Below are 12,633 nucleotides of genomic sequence, written 5' to 3' on the forward strand. Positions count from 1 at the left end.
CCCCGTATTTGATAAAGCGGATAAGGCCCCGCCCCCTAGAGGCGGATACAGCCAATGGGGAGCGCCGGTCCCGCCCACTCCGCGGGGGCGCGGCCAATCGGGGCAGAGATGGCGGCGCCGGTCCGGGACCGCGAGGCGCTGCAGCGGCTCAACTTCCTCTTCCAGGTGGGGCGGGGGGATATAGGGGGGCTGGGGGGGCTATAGGGGACCAGGGGCCTCTGGGGAACCCGATGGGGCTGAAGGGGGACCGGGGGGGGCCCTATGGGGCAGGGGGGCGGGCTATGGGGGCCGAGGGGGGGGCCCTGGGGCGGTCACGGAGGTCCGGGGAGACTGAATGGGGCTGAGGGGGGCACAAGAGGGGTACGGGGGGACTTAGGGGGGACCCCGTGCGGCTGGGGGGGGGCTATGGGGGGGGCTGCAGCTGTGCCTCCCCCCTCCCTGTTCCCCCAGGCCGCACACTGGGTGCTCCCCCACAGCCCGGCCCTGGCCCGGTTCTACTGCAGCACCCAGCGAGGGGCCGCCCGCCGCCTGGTCCTGCGCATGTGAGTTACGGGGGGCTGAGGGGGCCACGGGGGGGCTGAGGGGGCCACGGGGGGGCTGGCCCACAGCGGGGGGTGAGCCCTGGGAGGCACCGACCCCTCCCGTGTGCCTGTGTCCCCCCCAGGGCCCCCTCGGTGAAACGCACCGTGTGCCGCCGCTGCTGTTCCCTGCTGCTGCCCGGGGCCGGGGGCTGCCTGCGCCTGCGGGGTGGGTCTGGGTACAGCCGGGGGGGGGGGGGGGGCACAGGGACACCTGGGGGGAACCCCCAGACCCCCCTGGAGGGGTGGGGGGTGGTGCTGTGGGAGGGGCTAAGCCTTGGTCCCGCCCACAGGGGGAGGGCAGCCCCGCGTCGTCCTGCGGTGCCGGAGCTGTGGCCGCAGCCGCCGGTACCTCTGCCGGCAGGAGCTCCGCCCCCTCGGCCAGGCCCCGCCCACCGGTCAGTGCAGGGGTGGGGCCTAGAGGGGAGGGGGTGGGACCAACAGCCTCAGCCCGGGCTCATTGGGTGGAGCTGCTTCCGGGGCGTGGCTAGCAGGGCAGCGCTGTCACTCCCCCAGGCCCCGCCCCAGAGGACAGCCCGGCGTAAACCCTACCCAGCAACAGAGCGCCGTCACGACCTCCGATTCGTCCCCGTGGAAGCCGCCTCTAACCAATTGGAAAACACCAGCTGCAGAAATAAACCTTTTATTCCACACACGGTATTAGTGTTGACCTCTGATTGGCTGTGCCCTGAGAGGCGGAGCTAACACTCATCCTCTCCCAGCAGAGCAAAGGGATTGGAGGCCGTGCTGCCAGGGGGCGTGGCCTCTCCAGGCTCCACCTCTTCACCGCTGTCACACTCCTCCTCCTCCTCCTCCGAGGTTGACCCCTCCCCCGGGGGGGCAGACCCCCGGACCCCCGGCTCCCCCCTCTCCTGCAGCGCCGCCAGCGCCGCCGTCTCGGGGTGCTGCTCCCACAAATCTGAGGGGGGCACAGGGGGAGTGTGAGGGAACCAGGCATCCGGGAAAGGCCCCCAGGAAGGACCCAGCATCCCCGAGGGTGAGGGGTGGGGGGGGGGGAAACGCTGGCTCACCCTTCTGGGCGGCGTAGCCAGGCGGGCGCAGGCAGAGGCGGAGTCGGCCCTCGGCTGCCAGCCGCAGGATGCTGTTGGCCGCGCGGTAGACGTCGTTACGAGCTGCCTTCGCTGTCTTGTACCCTCGTTTCTCTGCCCAGGCTGAGAAAAACACACAAAAAACCCACGTGAAACGCACAAAAACCAACCCCATTAATAACTAAGAAACAAACCTAATTTGGAGTTAATTCGCCCCAAAACCAGCGTACCTTCACAAAGATCCCAAGCAGTCCAACCGGCGGCAGCACTGGGGGGGCGCAGTTGGAGGAGAGGCGGCAACGGGAGGCGGGCAGCCAGGTACCCCACAGCTGAGTAGGGCTCCTGCAGCTGCGAGATGGGGTAGACACCCGCCAGCACCTGGAGAGGGGACACAGGCGGGGCTCAGCGGGGCGGGGGTCGCTCTGTGAGAGGTGGGGAGGGAGCCAGGACCCACCTGGAGAGCCGGAGGGGCACGGGAGGGGAACACGAGGCCGGGACAGTCACAGAGGCGGACGGTGGGGGTGAGGAAATGGGTCTGGAAGTAGCGAGTGCGGCCGGGGGCACGGGAGACGCTGACGGCGCTGCGTCCCACCAGCGCGTTCAGCACCGAGGACTTGCCCGCGTTCGGCAGGCCTGTGGGGAGGGGGAGGCTTGGGACACACCCCCTCCTGGGAGCCACGCCCCCAACAGGCCACACCCCTCCCGGGACCCACACCCCCCTCCCTACATCCCCCTCTGCTTCACCAGGGGGTGGGGACACCCCCATAAGCCCCACCCCCACTGCAGGCTCCACCCCAGCCCAACTCCTCCCACAAGCCACATCTGGACAAAATCCCTTTGCCCTGTGGCCACGCCCCCACCAACCCCACCCCTGGGTGAAGCCCCACCCCCAGTTAGGCCCCTCCCCCAGTTAGGCCCCTCCCCCAGTTCACACCCAATGTAATCCCACAGTGCCAGGCCCTGCTCCTCACCGACACAGCCCAGGGTGAGGACGCCATGGCGGTACCGCTCCCACTGCCGGGGGGCCGCCACGGGGCCGTCGCCATCAGCGTCGTCATCACCCACGTCCACGTCGTCCCCCACCTCCTCCTGCTGCTCCTCTTCCTCCTCCTCCTCCCCTCGTGCCGCCGCCTCCTCCGCCCGGTCCAGCCGCGCCCGCCAGCTGCTCAGGTCCACTGCAACCCACCACGAAGCTAAGCAGGTTCCGCCCCGCGCAGGGAGCGGATGGGTAACCCCGCCCATATGCGTACCCCCCCCGCAGCACCCATGGGTGCCCCCCTCCCCACTTACCTTCTTCCCCCACGATACTCTCGCAGGCCTCCAGAAGCTGCCGAGGTCCCACAGCCCGGCTCCAGCCACCCCCTCGCCTCTGCCGTCGCTGCAGACCTGGGGGATGAAACATGATGGGGGGCTGTGTGCACACCTGGGTGCCCCCCACCCACCCTCTGCCACCCCCACCCTGACCGCTTGGGTCCCTACCGGGTGCTGGGGGCCGTCGGGGGGCAGAGGTGAACGGGACGACGCGGGCAGCGGGGAAGCGGCGGCGCAGGAGGTGGCTCCAGGCGGTGGCCACGGCGGGGGAGGTCAGGTCCACTTTGTTGAGGATGAGGATCAGGCCTTTCCCCAGCTCCCGCGTCACATGGGTGGCCAGCGCCGGCGGCACGTTCAGCGCCTGGGTGGGGAGACAACGGGAGATGGGGGGGTCAGCTGCATCCCGAATTCCTGGGTCCCCCCCCGACCATGATGCCTAGGTGTCCCTCGTACTCACCGGGTGCCGGGCGTCAGTGATGAGAAGGATGACGTCAGACATCTCCAGCACGCGCCAGAGCTGCCGCCATGTCTAGGGAGAGACGGGGGAACACGACACAGTGACCCCCACGGCCCCTAACCCTCCCGTCACCGTGTGCCTCCCCCCGTGTCCCCCCCTCACCTCCAGGTTGTGCTCGAAAGGGGCCACATCCCCTCCGTCGTCATCGCCGTCACCGTTGGTGGCCCCCTCCTCGGCCCTGTCGTGGCGCTGGCCCTCCCGAAGGGTCCTTAGAAAGGCGCTGAATGCCGCTTCCTCCCGTACCCGCAACTCCTCCGGGCTCATAGCAAAGCTCCAGGGCGGCCGACGCGGGAAGTCCAGCCCTGGCACCGGGCAGCCTGAGTCCCACCGCCCCTGGGACTCCCTTACCCCCTCCAGGGGCCACTTCCCCCCTCCGCATACCTAATTACCACTTATGAGCCCCCCTCAGCCACTTTAACCCACCCCTACAAACCAATTTTCCCCTCAGTGATTAATTACACCCTCTCCTGCAGCAACTCCCCCTCCCCAGGTTGCGTGCCCTCTCCCAAGTTATTTATTTCCCCACCACCATATTCGCCCCCTTCCCCTCACCGGGGCCATAGACGGTGTCAGGGTCCAGCTCAAGGGCGGTCTCGGGCAGCAGCTCCAGCAGCTCCTCCTGGGCCCGGCGCCGGCGTCGAGCCAAGGCTTCGGCCCGCGGCCCCCCCAGCTGCAGCCGGAACCTGCCGGATACCTCACGTAGACACCGGGGTCCCCTCACCCGCACGGGGTCCCTGAACCGCACCGAGCCCTCCCCGGCTCCCTCCATCCCTCCCAGGTACCTGCCGGGGTCGTGGCGGCGGGGAGGAGGAGCCGGATCTCCCGCTTCAGCGGGGGCCGCATCGCTACCACGTTCCCGGCTCTCGCTACGGCTACCCGGGCCCGAGTCCGGCCCTGCTGGGGCATCTACGGACAGAGAACCGGCGTCAGGGGCCGACCTGCCGCCGGGGCCCTTCCCCGGCCGAGGCACCGCGGAGCCCAGCCCAGCCCGGCCCGGCCCCCGCTCACCGCCCCGCTTCCGTTCGCGCCGGTCGCGGAGCTGCTGCTTCTTCCGCTTCGCGCTGAACGGCCGCTTGCGGGGCATGACGGGAGTTCACGTGCCAGGGCGGGGCCAGCCGCGACCAATAGGAACGGTGGAAGGCGGGGAGAGAGGGAGGTGGGAGGAGAAGGAGCCAATGGGAGGGAACATCACGGCAGAGCGGGGGCGGGATGAATCGGTGAGAGAGCTAATGGCAGGGAACATCACCTAGCGGGGATGGACGAAGCAGGAGAGCCAATGGAAGAACAAGTTACTCCAGAAAGGGGCGGGACGAACCCAAGAAACCAATAGAAGGAAAGATCACCTCAGAGCATGCAGCGTGACGAACCCACATGAGCCAATGGGAGAAAGAATCACCTCAGAAGGAGGCCAGGAGGCGGGATCCCGGATCCATCGAACCAATCGAAAGCCTCGACGGCCCGGTGCGGTGCCGTGGCGGACCGGAAGCGAGTGCTCTGCGGGGGGGGCGCTCTAGGCGAGTCTCTGTGGTTGCGCAGGCGCAGTACGCAGCGCCCGGCCATGCCGAAGGGAGCGCGGCCGGCAGCGGCGAAGCAGGAGGAATGGCGGGGGGAGAGCGAGGGACAGGGTGAGCCCGGACGGACGGGGGGGGCAGAGGCAGGACACCCGGTCCCTGGGGTGGGGGAGGGAGCGGGCAGGGGGCCGGATGCCTGGATCGCCTGAAGGGATAGTGAGGCCTGTTGGGAGGGGGAGAATTGGGCCCTCGGGGGGGGATTAACCTTTTTTGGGGGGGGGAATAACCCTTTTTGGGGGGGAATTAACCCATCTGGGGAGTCTGGGGTGCCTGAGTCCCTTGACCCTCCCCTCCCCGCCCAGACCAGCCGGTGAAGAAGGGCAAGAAGGACCGGCGGGGCAAGAAATCGGTGAGTGCCTGACCCCTGACCCCTGACCCTGACCCTGCCGACCCTGACCTCTGCCCTTTGCCCCCAGTTCTTCGAGGAGCTGGCTGAGGAAGACAAACCGGCGCCCGCTGAAGCCCCCACCCCCCCGGAGAAGGAGACGCTGCCCCAACAGGTTCGTTAGGGCTGCGCTAATGAGGGGGGGAGGAGTCATTGGGCCAAAGGGGTGGGGCTAATGAGGGTGGGGCTGGGGGGGGGGACACTCGGGGAGCCAGCATTTAGGTTTGATGACTGGGATAATGACAGAAATAATTAAAGAGAGAGTTAACGAGGTTTCTTTCTCTCTTTCAGGCTTCCAAGCGGAAGCGAGACCGGCGGAAAGACCGACGGCGGCCGGGGGCAGAGCCTGAGCCCGAGGAGGTGGAGCTTAGCCGGCGCCTGCAGGAGCTGGCGGCTGCTGACAGCGAGGAAGAGGAGGAGGAAGGTGAGTTCTGTGAAGGGGGGGGGGGGATCCTTTATTCCCCCCCCCAACCACCCCAGGAGCAGCGAATCCGCCCTGGGCTAGAGCGTCCCCACCAGGAAGTGCTGGGCTGGGTCTGCTCTAGGCCGTGGCTGACCCGCAGCTCTATGGTCCCTCACTAACCACCCCCCGTGTCTCCCCCACAGCACCGGCCCCCAGGAAAGGGGGGAGGAGGAGGAAGGTGAGTGAATGGGGGGGCCCCAAAATAGCGGGGGGGGGGAATTTGAGGGGGGGAACCATAAAATTGAGGAGAAGTAGGAAAATGAGGAGGCAGCACTGAGGATAAGGAGCCAAAATTTGGTGGCGGGGTGAGTAGAACTGCGATCTCTTGCAATTTGGGGGGGTGAGGAAGGAAATACCCCCAGCCCCCCCACGTCCCCCTTCCAGGGTGGCAACGTCTTCGCGGCGCTGAGCCAGGAGCAGAGCGAGGAGGAGGAGGAGGAGAGGAGGGACGAAGGCTCCCGGCCTGGCAAGGGCAGAAGCGTCAAGGTGGGGGTTACCCACCTGCCTGGGTCTGCTGAGGGGGGTGGGAGCACCCCAAAAGTTGGGTCCTGGGGGGGGGGAGTGGCCCGGACAGCTGGGTCCCCCCCTCTCTGACGGCTTGGGGCAGGAGGAAGAGGAGGGTGAGAAGAAGAAGAAAAGCCGAAAGAACGAGAAGTCCAAGGGGAAGCGGCAGGTGAAGAAGCGGTTGGAGGGGGACACCCCAGGGTGGGCATCCCCACACTTTGGGGTCTCACCCCACCGTTTCCACACACACACCCCCCCCAGGGAAAAGCCCCCAGCGAGGATGAGGCTGAAGGCTCCGACGAGGATGCGCGGCCCAAAGGCGGGAAGGTGAGGGGGGGGGCAGGGCAAACCGGGACGCCTGGGTCCTTTTAGGTGGGGGGTGGGGGGCTCCCTCCCCCCCCAACACTCCGTGTGCGTGTCTGTCCCACCCCAGAACAAGTTCGCGGCTCTGTGCGACGATGAGGAGGAAGAAGATGAGGCCGAAGAGCCCCGGAAGGGCAGCGAGCCCGTGAGTCCCTCGGGATGAAGGGGAAGGGGGGAGGCGGGGGGGCGGCCGGATGCCCGGGGCTGATGGGGGGTGTCCCCTGCCGCAGGAGGAGGAGGAGGAGGGGAGGAAGGCCGAGCCCGACGCCCGCGTCAGCAAGAAGGAGAAGAAGAAGATGAAGAAGCAGGTGAAGGGGGGCGGAGCCTGGTCCTCAGTGGGCGTGGCTTGTTGCCGATGGGGCGTGGCTATCGCTAACCCCGCCCCCCCTTAAAGCTGGAGTACGAGCGGCAGGTCGCCACCATGAAGGCGGCAGCGGCGTCGGGCGAGAACGATTTCTCAGTGTCGCAGGCAGAGCTCTCCTCCCGGCAGGCCATGCTGGAGAATGCCTCCGACATCAAGGTGACCCCCAAAACCCCCCTGAATCACCCCAAAACCTCCACAGACAAGTCAGGTGGTACCAACCTACTCCCCCGTCCTGGTGAGGTGGTACCTCCCGTGTCCTCCCCCATACCGGAGAAGTGGTATCTTCCATCCCTCAGTGGGCTGCACCAATGTACTGGGAAACGGGGGGGAGCGGGCCACACTATTCTACTGGGGAAAGGGGGGGAATGGGTCACACCATTCTACTGGGAATGGGGGGGAATCGGAGCGCAGCGTTGTACTGGGAAACGGGGGAACTGGGACACGGCGTTATATTGGGGAAGGGGGGACACGGGGTCATACCATTATCCTGGGAAATGGGGGGACTGAGTTGTACCGTTGTACTGGGAAAAAGAGAGAAGTGGGTTGTACCATTATACTGGGGAGAGGGGGTGCGAGGTCAGGGAGTTTTGGGGGGGCTATGACGGGGGGGGTCAGGGTGTCACCTCGGGACCCCGGCGGGGGTCACTGTCCCCCCCCCTTTCCCCATGGCAGCTGGAGAAGTTCAGCATCTCGGCCCACGGGAAGGAGCTCTACGTCAACGCCGACCTCTACATCGTGGCTGGGCGCCGCTACGGCCTCGTGGGACCCAACGGGTGGGTGCCCCCCACCCTTGGGTGGGGCTGTGGGGGCTGAGAGGGGTTGTTACCCCACCCCAGCAACGTTTAACCCCTCGTTTGCCGGCAGGAAAGGGAAGACAACGCTGCTGAAACACATTGCGAACCGGGCGCTGAGCATCCCCCCAAACATCGACGTCCTGCTCTGTGAACAAGGTGTGCCTGGGGGGTCTGGGGGGGTTCCCTGGATACCCGAAACCCCCCCAAGACACCCCCCTAAAACACCTTCCCGGTCCCCCAGAGGTGGTGGCGGACGAGACGCCGGCAGTGCAGGCGGTGCTGAAGGCCGACACCAAACGACTCCGGCTGCTGGAGGAGGAGAAGCGGCTGCAGGCGATGCTGGAGGGGGGCGATGACGCGGCTGCCGAGCGCCTGGAGAAGGTACAGGGACACTTGGGGACAGCGGGGACCCCTTGAGAACCCCCCAGATTTACACCCACCCACCCCGTCATAGGTGTACGAGGAGCTACGGGCCATCGGGGCGGCCGCTGCCGAGGCCAAAGCCCGGCGTATCTTGGCCGGTCTGGGCTTCAATCCCGAAATGCAGAACAGAGCTACCAGGAAATTCTCTGGTGGGTGGCGGATGAGGGTGTCCCTGGCCCGGTAAGTGGTGGGGGGGACACACTGCAGGGAGGTGACAGGAGTGGCTGGGACCCACCGGTGACACTCGTGTCACCTCAGGGCCTTGTTTATGGAGCCGACGTTGCTGATGTTGGATGAACCCACCAACCACCTCGACCTCAACGCTGTCATCTGGCTCAACAAGTGGGAACGGGGAGGGGAAGGGGACAAGTTGGGGGGTCCTGGGGGTTGGAGGGGGGACCGGTCCTTGGGAGGTGTCACTGAGGTGGGGTGTCCCTGAGGTTCAGGAGCTCTGGGGATGGGGGGGGGTTGGAGGAGGGTGGGGGTGTCTCCAGGGTTGGGGGTGTCCCCTCAATGTCCCCCCCTTACTGTCCTTGTCGTCGTCCCCGACAGCTACCTTCAGACCTGGAAGAAGACGCTACTGGTAGTGTCCCACGACCAAGGTTTCCTCGATGACGTCTGCACTGACATCATCCACCTCGACGCTCAACGCCTCTTTTACTACCGGGGCAACTACAGTGCGTGGAGGCAAATGGGGGGGGGGCCCTGGGGCAATTAGTGGTGTTAATTACCCCCCCGTCATGCCCCCGCAGTGACGTTCAAGAAGATGTACCAGCAGAAGCAGAAGGAGTTGCTTAAGCAGTTCGAGAAGCAGGAGAAGAAGCTCCGTGACCTCAAGGCCGGCGGCAAGTCCACCAAGCAGGCGGTGAGCGAGGGAGATCCCGTGGGATCCAGTCCCGTGGGATCCACTCCTCCCTGCCCAGGATCCCCATCTGCACCTGGCATCTCACAGTTCCCTCCCCCCAGTTCCCATCCGGGGTCCCCCCCAGCCCCTCCGGGGATCCCTCTCTCTGCAAACAGGATCCACTGCAGGGATCCAGAGGGATCTGGGGGCAGGATCCCAGGGTGTGTGTGGGTGTTAGTGGGGCTGTTACCCCACGGGATTCCCCAGGGCGACCCCTGAGGGGATCTGCTGATGGGGGGGTGGATGATGGCTCAGCGGATCCCTGAGCGGATCCCCAAGCGGATCCTGCCCCCCCACCCCAGGAGAAGCAGACGAAGGAGGCGCTGACGCGGAAGCAGCAGAAGTGCCGGCGACGGACGGCAGCGGAGGAGGCAGCCGAAGCGCCGGAGCTGCTGAAACGGCCGCGGGAATACACCGTCCGGTTCACCTTCCCCAACCCGCCCCCCCTCAGCCCCCCCATCCTCGGCCTCCACGGTACGGGGTGCCTGGGGGGAAAGTGGGGTGCTGGGGGAGGGAGAGTTGGGGAGTTATGGGGATCTGTGGGGTATTGGGGGGGTCAGGGAGGACTTGGGGGGGGGGGGGTCAGGGGGGCTTTGGGGGGGGGTATCAGGGCACCCCAAGCTCATTTCCCCCCCCCGCAGGTGTCGACTTTGGCTACGAGGGGCAGGAGCTGCTCTTCCGCAACCTTGACTTTGGCATCGACATGGAATCGCGAGGTGAGACCCTACATAAACAGTCTCGGGGGGGGGTGTCCCACATTAACTGGGGGGGCCCCAGGAGACCCTACAATAACATGGGTCACTGAGGGGCCCCCTCCCCCACCTTTTTTCCTCCCACCCCCCCCTCCAGTTTGCATCGTGGGCCCCAACGGCGTGGGGAAGAGCACGCTGCTGCAGCTGCTCACCGGGCAGCTGACGCCGGTAGGGACGCTCCCCCATTAAAAAAATGTGGGGTGCACCCCCAAAATGGGGTGAGGGGGATGGGGGGGGGTGTCTCAGGGGTGGGGGGAGGCTGCATAACAATCCCCCTGTGAGGGGTTTGGGCATCCGCAGGATTCTGGGTGCTGGGGGGGGGGGTGTCTGGGGGGGTTTAGGGACCCCCTGGGGCTTTGGGGGGGGTGGATTTTGGGGAGGCCCCCCCCCCAACACGTCTCAATTGCAGACGCGGGGACAGATGCGCAGGAACCACCGGCTGGTGAGTGGGGGCGGGGCTTCAGGGGGCGGGACTTCAGGGGGCGGGGCTTCAGGGGTGGGGCTTATGGGGCGGGGCTTCTGGAGGGGCGGGGCTTTATGGTGGGAGGGGCAGCAGAGGAGTGGGAGGGTCTCAGAAGGGGGTGGGGCCTGTGGGGAGGGGGTGGGGCCTCCAGAGGGGTGTGCTTAGGTGGGGGCGGGGCTTTGGGATGGGGTGGAGCTGTGAAGAAGGGGTGTGGTCTGCAGGGGGTGTGGTCTGCAGGGAGTGTGGTCTGCAGGGGGCGTGGCTCCCACTGACAGCATGGGGGTTGAGCCTATGAGTAGGGGTGTGGCCTGCTGGGGGCGTGGCTCCCCACTGGGGGTGTGGTCTCACCCCTGGCAGGCTGGAGCAAAGGTGGGGGGGGTGTGTGTGTGGGGGGGGTGTGGTGTGTGTGTGAATTACAAAGGCGTGGCCGGTGGGCGTGCCCTGACCCCGCCCCCACCCCGCAGAAAGTGGGCTTCTTCAACCAGCAAGCGGCCGAGCAGCTGCGGCTGGAGGAGACGGCGGCCGAGTACCTGCAGCGCGGCTTCAACCTGCCCCACCAGGACGCCCGCAAGTGCCTGGGCCGCTTCGGGCTGGAGGGCCACGCACACACCCTCCAGATCGCCAAGCTCTCCGGTGGGGGGCGGGGACAGCGCCCGGAGGGGCGGGGCTGGGGGCGGGGACAGCACCCGGAGGGGTGGGGCTGGGGGTGGGGACAGCACCTGGAGGGGCGGGGCTGGGGGCGGGGACAGCGCCCGGAGGGGTGGGGCTGGGGGCGGGGACAGCGCCCGGAGGGGCGGGGCTGGGGGGCGGGGCCAGTGCCCGGAGGGGTGGGGCTGGGGCGGGGCCAGTGCCTGGAGGGGCGGGGCTGGGGGCGGGGACAGCGCCCGGAGGGGCGGGGCTGGGGGCGGGGCCAGTGCCTGGGGGGGCGGGGCCAGTGCCCGGAGGGGCGGGGCTGAGCTGGTGGTGCCTCAATGCGTTTCTCAATGGGGAAGGGCGGCTGCTGTGTGGGCGGGGCCTCGGTGTGGGGGCGGGGCCTCGGTGGGGCGGGGCCTCGGTGGGGGCGGGGCCTTGGCTGTGCCTGAGGTGGCACACATTGAATGGGCGGGGCCTCCCTGTGGGGGGCGGGGTCTCGGCAATGGGTGGGGTGTTGGTGAGGCAGCGCCGGGGGCGGGGCCTGAGCCACGCGGGCCAATAGGCTGAATGTGGAAATGGAGGGGGTGGGGCCTCGGCAGGGGGTGGAGTCAGCGCCGAGGGGGCGGGGCCTGCGCCGCTTGCGCCTTGAGGGACACGTGCATGGGGGGGGGTCTGCCACAGGGGCGGGGCCTGGGGTGATGGGGTGGGGCTTCTCTGGGGGCGGGGCCATTTTGGAGGGTGTGGCCTGTCCCCAGTGGGTGGAGCCTCCTGCTGGGGGGGTGGGTCTGTGGGGGCGTGGCCCATGGGCGGGACCAAGAGGCTGAAGGCTGTGTGCTATTGGTGGGGCTCAGAGCCTATCGGGGAGAGGGGGCGGGGCTCCCCACTAAGCGCCGCCCCTTCCCGCAGGGGGGCAGAAGGCCCGGGTGGTGTTTGCCGAGCTGGCGTGCCGCGAGCCCGACGTCCTCATCCTGGTGAGCGGGCGGGGCCGGGGGGGCGGGGCCCTGCTCTAAGTCCCTCCCACCAGGGGGGGATCCCTCACCCGCCCCCTCCCCCCCACCAGGACGAGCCCACCAACAACCTGGACATCGAATCCATCGACGCGTTGGCCGACGCCATCAACGAGTACCGGGGAGGTGAGGAGAAAGGGGTGGGGGGGGGGGGGGGCGGGCGTGGGGTGCACGTCACTGTGACGTCATCGTGACCTCGCCGCTGCCCGCAGCCGTCATCGTGGTGAGCCACGACGCCCGGCTGATCACGGAGACGGGCTGCCAGCTGTGGGTGGTGGAGGACCAGGGGCTCAGCCAGATCGACGGCGACTTCGACGACTACAAGCGGGAGGTGCTGGAGGCGCTGGGGGAGGTCGTCATCAGCCGCCCCCGCGAGTGAGGGACGCGCCCCGGCTGGCCCCGCCCCCGGGAATAAAGAGGAGTGGTGCACCGATGGCTCAACGTGCCTTGATTTGGGGCTGACATCAGTAGGTTCCAGGGTTAACGCCGTCAGTAGGTTCCAGGGTTAACACATGCAGCCAGCACTCATTATCTTTTTTCCACCGGTTTATT

The 12,633-nt window shown here is 67.4% G+C and overlaps 4 protein-coding genes across 6 annotated transcripts in view; 2 read left to right on the forward strand and 2 right to left on the reverse strand.

The window, feature by feature from the left end:
• The window catches only part of LOC104631832 (uncharacterized), a 244,583-nt gene that overhangs the window by 114,025 nt on the left and 117,925 nt on the right, over positions 1-12,633 (reverse strand). The gene's annotated exons all lie outside the window — the stretch shown is intronic.
• Positions 10-1,229, forward strand: RPP21 (ribonuclease P subunit p21). Of its 3 annotated transcripts, none has more exons than XM_075738454.1 (5): positions 11-165; positions 451-542; positions 665-747; positions 872-976; positions 1,095-1,229. In XM_075738454.1, exons 1-5 carry the CDS (start codon positions 55-57, stop codon positions 1,121-1,123), a joined length of 420 nt encoding a protein of 139 aa, XP_075594569.1. In that variant the 5' UTR covers positions 11-54; the 3' UTR covers positions 1,124-1,229. The 3 variants fall into 3 exon arrangements, with proteins under 3 accessions (XP_075594571.1, XP_075594569.1, XP_075594570.1); XM_075738455.1 differs by having other exon boundaries at positions 1,107-1,229; XM_075738456.1 differs by lacking the exon at positions 872-976 and having other exon boundaries at positions 10-165.
• On the reverse strand, positions 1,206-4,590 carry GNL1 (G protein nucleolar 1 (putative)). The gene is made up of 12 exons (XM_075738344.1): positions 4,464-4,590; positions 4,238-4,361; positions 4,008-4,138; positions 3,558-3,757; positions 3,396-3,467; positions 3,107-3,299; positions 2,918-3,013; positions 2,599-2,802; positions 2,082-2,260; positions 1,858-2,005; positions 1,610-1,750; positions 1,206-1,497 (listed from the first exon to the last, which is right to left on the reverse strand). Exons 1-12 carry the CDS (start codon positions 4,537-4,539, stop codon positions 1,280-1,282), a joined length of 1,782 nt encoding a protein of 593 aa, XP_075594459.1. The 5' UTR covers positions 4,540-4,590; the 3' UTR covers positions 1,206-1,279.
• On the forward strand, positions 4,943-12,510 carry ABCF1 (ATP binding cassette subfamily F member 1). The gene is made up of 26 exons (XM_075738331.1): positions 4,943-5,080; positions 5,329-5,375; positions 5,443-5,526; positions 5,703-5,835; positions 6,018-6,052; positions 6,259-6,360; positions 6,482-6,547; positions 6,640-6,705; positions 6,812-6,886; positions 6,972-7,049; positions 7,136-7,261; positions 7,778-7,878; positions 7,970-8,055; positions 8,141-8,280; positions 8,354-8,502; positions 8,581-8,664; positions 8,875-8,999; positions 9,075-9,187; positions 9,529-9,700; positions 9,868-9,942; positions 10,076-10,146; positions 10,388-10,420; positions 10,906-11,074; positions 11,981-12,045; positions 12,135-12,207; positions 12,294-12,510. Exons 1-26 carry the CDS (start codon positions 5,014-5,016, stop codon positions 12,458-12,460), a joined length of 2,502 nt encoding a protein of 833 aa, XP_075594446.1. The 5' UTR covers positions 4,943-5,013; the 3' UTR covers positions 12,461-12,510.

The sequence above is a fragment of the Balearica regulorum genome, chromosome 32 (genome assembly GCF_011004875.1).
Source record: "Balearica regulorum gibbericeps isolate bBalReg1 chromosome 32, bBalReg1.pri, whole genome shotgun sequence".
Lineage (NCBI taxonomy): Eukaryota > Metazoa > Chordata > Aves > Gruiformes > Gruidae > Balearica > Balearica regulorum.